This window comes from Alligator mississippiensis, chromosome 1 (assembly GCF_030867095.1).
Source record: "Alligator mississippiensis isolate rAllMis1 chromosome 1, rAllMis1, whole genome shotgun sequence".
In the NCBI taxonomy this organism is placed as follows: Eukaryota; Metazoa; Chordata; order Crocodylia; family Alligatoridae; genus Alligator; species Alligator mississippiensis.
In genome coordinates this window covers 409,369,636-409,375,635 of record NC_081824.1, presented here as the reverse complement: position 1 = coordinate 409,375,635, position 6,000 = coordinate 409,369,636, and the positions used below count along the sequence as shown (strand labels likewise).

General features: G+C 42.4%; 1 protein-coding gene across 2 annotated transcripts in view; it reads left to right on the top strand.

Moving 5' to 3' along the window:
• The first annotated feature begins 1,483 nt into the window (after nt 1-1,483).
• The window catches only part of EPSTI1 (epithelial stromal interaction 1), a 102,401-nt gene continuing 97,884 nt past the window's right edge, over nt 1,484-6,000 (top strand). The window contains exon 1 of one of the 2 annotated variants that reach the window (XM_019500529.2): nt 1,484-1,776. In XM_019500529.2, the coding sequence (XP_019356074.1) occupies nt 1,580-1,776 (197 nt within the window). In that variant the 5' untranslated portion in view covers nt 1,484-1,579. The remainder of the gene's footprint in view (nt 1,777-6,000) is intronic. The other variant, XM_019500531.2, reaches the window with a different exon arrangement.

Here is a 6,000-nt window from a genome sequence, read left to right as displayed (position 1 = left end):
TGGATTTGGTCAACAAAGAGTTCCAACCTGGCCCACCAAAGTCCAATCTGGCACAAGAGAATTGGTGTCAAAGAGCTGTTCTGTGCTGCTTATCTCCTCTGCAGCACTCCCCTCCACCTGGATCCTATTGCTCCACTGTGTTTATCCTCGCCACAGGGGGGTTAAGTATCTCACAGTTGGTTGTTTGGAGGGGAGAGGAGGGAAGGGGCAGAGACTTATGATAAGCTGACCTGTGTCAACAAAATGTTGCCCACACCTGGTTTAGAGATTCTTCTGGCAGGAAGGCCTCAACAAATCTCTTTCTGAGGGGCAGGATGCATCGTCTCATTTGTGCCTATCAGCTGTTCAGGGGGAGCAGACTGATGATCTGCTCCAATTTGGACAAATGAGAGGTGACCACAAGAGATGTGCTAGGCATAGCATGCTCAACCCCCAGTCCACAGGTCAGATCTGGCTTAGACAGCCATGTCATCTGGCCCATGGGACTCCCCCTGGGTCCAGAAATTTGGCAGTCAGGGAAAGGTGACAGCAATTGCCGTTCCCCTGTTGACAAGTTTCGGACTCCTGGAGAGACCACAGATAATATGGCCCTGCATGCTACATCAGACACATTGGGCCAGGCAGAGGCAGTGTGGGGCCCAATTCTGGTGCATCAGTATGGGCAGAGGCCACAGGTCCCTCCCATTATGCTAATTTGGGCAGAGGCAGCATGAGACCAGTTAGGCCATGGGCCCAATCCAGTTGTGTGTGTACAGGGAAGACACACTGGGACCAAAAAATGGCAAGAGCTGCTTGTGTCCCCAAATCTGTTGAATCAGGATGTGTTGGTATCCAGTGTTTTTTACGTGTATTTGTATTTTACTGGATTAAGAACAGCTCAACTTCTTTTCTACTTTAACAGTGAAATTTGTGAAGTAGGATCCTAGGATGCCAGGTGTGGGTATTTGCAATGCTGCTGGGAGCACTGGATTCTGTTTTAATTGTTTGTTATTGTTTAAGAGGAGTGCCTACGTCTGCTCTCTGTTTATGTGGCAAATTAGAAAGCCTTGTTCCAATTCTTTTCTGGACCTAGAAAAATCCTGGCACTCCATCCAAAGTTGTGCAGTATTTTTGCTTCAGGATTTGTCAAGGTCTGTGTGTGTGGGGGGTGGTTTAGTGCAGTAAAAAGGCTACACTGCTTCACTCAGATGGTATAAATTTGTTTGCTTAGGTTAAAAACCAGCAAGATTCTAGCTTTTATCTAGAGTCTTTATTTTTTCAGGAATGTTAATTTAAAAAAAAGAACTGAGACTATACAAACTATCAGATATGTGCCATTAGTATGGGAAGCAGAAAAAACAACTTAATCTGTCAATAAACTCCAGCACTAAATTTGCATGATACTTTTTGTCAACTTGAACTTAGACAACAGACTTTGGCAGGAAGAAGACTAATTATTTCTGTGTGTGTCAGACAGGGAGTGTCTTGTGTCAGATAGGGAGTGTCTTGTTAGAATCAAGGAAATGAAACTAACTTGCTGGCATTTTCAACAGGACAGAGTCTGTACTCTTCTCTGACAAGACTGCAGACTCCTGAGACTATGTATGGTGCAGCAGGAAGGGGTAAAGGCAGTAAGCACAGGGCAGCTGCCTTTAATGCCAACTCCTTCTCTAGGGGTTATCAAGAGTGGGAGAATGACAAGGAAACAGAGGGAGCTGAAGATACCCAGAGCCAGTTAACTTCTGCAGAAGAACTGCGGGGCCAAATGTCATGCAGCCAAAAGCAACAGGAACAATAGTAAGTAGCAGTTAATCTAGTCAAATATATATGTATTTATACAGACACTTTGTAGTGTGTTCCCATGCTCCACATAACCTCTGTGAGGGCATATTACATACTTGTGTTTATATAATCATTGTGGATACTGGACCTAACTGCAAAGCAACAGATCTTTAAATGCTCATCATTCATAGCTGGGGCCAGACTTTCAGAAGTGCTTGGTAATCAATATGATTAGTTAATTCAAATTATGACCAGTAAATATAGTCCCAGTAGTAAGAGATGAACTCTTCTAATGAATTTGGTCATATGGCTGAAAGAAGATTGCTGGGCACACACTTATGTGCAGGTCCGTTAGAGATACAGTACATGTCCTTGCTATATGCAGAATCTTAGCACAGTCTGATGTTGTCTGCTTCCAGGAGGATGGTATTACATATGTTGTAATGACATGGATATGCGTTTTTAACTATAAAATAGTATTTGAGCTGGAATATCAAAGAGAATTCGGTCCATCTTCACTTCCCCCTTCCCCATATTCATCATCAGCGAAGATGCTAACCCTCAGATCTAAAAACACCATGCACAGGTTAGGTTTGAATCTAGAAGAAATTTTCCTTCCTGGCCTGATGCAAACCAAGATGGCAGAAACTGGAGAACAGCTTGACAGTGATAAATCTAATTCCAAAAATCAGACTTGAACTTTGAGTATAAACCTAACTGGGATCCGTATATTAACTATGTCCGATTTTTAACTTTTCTAGCTACTTTTTTTGGATACCCCATATCTAGGTCTAGATAAAAAATGGTATCTTATAAGCAGATTATGCTGTGAGTGTGAGCATGCATGCAAAGAACACATATTTGCTTAACTGAACAAAAATATTAGCCACTCCTTTGCTTCCAAATTTAATTTGTTTTGTTTCCAAATTGTTCTTAACAGTATTAAACATGTTGTTAACTATCACTGACATCGCAGTTTCTGTTTCCTACGAAGTAAACTAGTTCCACCCACTATGATCTCTTTCAGTTTTCTTTCTTGCCTGACAAAGTTGGCAGGGGAATGGTGGAGAAAACAGGAAAGCTAATTTGAGATGATAAAGTACTAACTGGATGATTCACACTTTAACCCTTAAATGACTGGATACCTAGGGAGCTTCTCATAGTAACAGTGCATAGATGTTTAGCTCTGGATAGTTTCAAATACGTTAACTGCCTAATGCCTTTATTTTTGGGGAAAATAGCAGTTATGTTTCAGATGAAATACCTACTTCATGCTCCTCCCAACGTAACAGATACCCTTTGCCTTGCCTTTCACCATTCTTGCAGCATTTGCCTATGCTATACTCACTTCTGCACATGTTAGTGTCCCCAAGCTGGCTTTAAACTAGCCAGTTTGAGTATTTGATAGTAGCATAGATGACATAGAAGAGCTCAGCATGCATTAAAAAATACACAGGTGACTGTGACCTAAAGGAGCTTTTCTTATAACTAGGAATAATTAGTACTCTCTTCCCCCCCCCCCCCCCAAACACACACCCTCCAGTTCTTTTCCTAAAAATTTCCCTTAATGCCAAGGGAAGGGGAGGCAGATTGAACAGGTTTTCAATCCATTTGTACTGCTGGGATGGCACAAAAAGACTTTGGCAATTGAAGAAACAGACCTAAGAAGTTCACAATAATCTGGAAAAGTTTGAGATTTCTGTTCCACTGGGATGCCTTATAATGGGAGTGAATCATTTCTCAAGAACCTTGCCAGCAACAGTGTTCCTACAGATGCATTATCAAAATGAAACTCAATTGAGTGGGCAAAGTCCTTTGAGCATGCCTTTCATAGCCTGAAACGGTAAATCAACAGACGATGAGAGCCTGAAAATACCTACCACTTATTATAAGTAGCTCAAGCTTTTTAGGTTTCTTCATTTCCAGTCTGTAAAATGTCATGGCATTAAATTAACTTGTAAAAGTTGATTCCCAAATTGCATCTATTCAGAACTAACCTAAAACAAAAGTTTATACTGAAAAGAAATCAAAAGAAAGGGAGAAGTGAATGGTTTGCACTGTAGTCAAGTGACTAAGAAAGAAAAGGTTATGATGGCCTCTTCTGTTTGGCAACTTGTCCTTGCCTTTTTAAAATCTGACAAGGTATAATATTGTGTCCAACAAAATCAATTTTTAAAAAATGTCAAACTTGCTATCATAAAATCCAAGGTTAGATTGCTGTACAAATGGGAACAAAAGTCCCTTGCCATCTAGAGTGAAAAGAGAAAAGAAACAATGGAACATTTACTTTCAGAGTCCTTATTCTTAAACTGTAGCTGCTAAATATATCACACTTTTTTTCTATCATCATCCAGAATAAAAAAATCTATAGTGCTATTATACTTTTCAATCTGTTGCTGATAGAAGTGTGCTTGCAGGAGGACTGCAAACTGATTTTCTATCTGTTTGATCTCAGATTTTAAAGGCCTTGAAAATCAGTGTATTAAATGGAAGGCAAGACGCTCATCACATTGTTTCTTCAGGCTACTGTCTTCTTTACCTGCGGCATGCTATTCAGTGGGTTGGAGAATCCTATGAATTACAGGCTAATTATTTAGGGTATAAGTCTATATTCATTTAAATAAGAAAAATCTCTTACCATTACATTTTCAGGATAAAATTCATAGCAGTTAATGTCTAGAGGGTCATTTAACCTATTCCCTGTGACAGTTTCCTCAGGGTTTTATGGAAGGGTAGAAATAAATATTTTTTCCTCATCACTGTTGTTTGCATAACTAGTACCAAACTGAAGACAGCATGAGTTACCAGATTCATTTCAAGATATGGTAATTCCCCTTCTCTTCATATTTTTAGTTGAGTTATCGTTTAGTTAGGGTTATTATATTTCCAGTTTCAAAAAAGAGGACACTTGTGGGGGAGAGAGGGGAAAGGGAGAGAGGGGGAGGAGAGGGGGAAGAGGTATATGATTGTGGGGGGGTGGGGGCAGTGATATGCATGTGCCCTGCCTCTCCCCTTACTCCTAAGCCACAGCCCCCCCAGCCCTGCTGCTGCCTCTCACTCCTGTCTCACTGTACCCTGCCCCCCAGACCCTGCTGGTACCCCTCATTCCCTACCTGCAGCTCCCTTCCCCCCTGTTGCCAGCCCTGTTGCCCATGCAACTCACTCTCTCATGTTCTCTCACTCTCTCTTACCTGCCTGCAGCTGTGGGGACCTGTGCACAGAGCACATGAACCCCCAGCCTCCAATCACCCTCCCCTGCTGCCACCAGTCCCAATCAGCCAAGCCAGAAGTGCCAGGAAAAAGCAGAGGCAGAGCAAAATCCCAGACATGTGCATTTCAAAAACCTGCCCAGACGGAGGACAGAGGACCAAAAAAGAGGACCAAAAATGTTTAATGGAGTAGCAACCAAACTATTAGGAATGGATCTAAGCCAGACTGCCATATCTGAGCCCCAGTATGATTTGGGCCAATCTCCAGTTTTGGTAGCACACCTCTAAGCTTTTGGGGCATCTATACACTTGTTCTGGGGTGGGGAATTTTAATTACAGTGGCTCTGAGAGCTGCTCCGAGAGCCACTCTTATTAAAGTGCCCACAGCGTCACGTGTATTCAGCGTCCCACGCTTCAAAATGGCAGCATGGGTACTTGAACTAAATGTGCAGGGGCATGTTGTGGAGCTTTAGTTCAAATGTGCAGGGGCATGTTGTGCACAAACAACAAGCCAGGGCATGTTGAAGGAGCCTTAGTTCAAGTGCCCCCACTACCATTTTGAAGCATGGGGATGCTGAATAGATGTGAGGCAGAGGCTGCTGGAGCACGCTAATTAGCATGCTTCAGCAGGCTCGATTAATTGATTAATCCAGTCTGCTCTGATGTGTTCTAGTTAGCACACATCGGGGCAGGCATCCAGCATGTGTATAAGTGCCTTGTGTCTTACTGACCTTTGTAGCAGAAAAGTATAGAGTGAGTATGATGAGAGGGCCACTGCTCCTAGTCTACTTTACCTCTGTCTCTGTAGTTGCTTGCGCCCTGACTTTTTTCCTGAGTAAAAGGCCTCTCCACTCAGAGCTGCACCCTGCAGTTCATTCTTAGGCTTCATTCAGGCAAAACTCTCTTTTATTTCTATGGGAGTTAAGGCTAAATGAAGACAGCAACATTTGGTCATAGATGCAGAGGATAAACTAAAAGTATGTCTGTACCATCTCTGGGCAATCCTGAGACTACCAGCAAGAAAAATGCT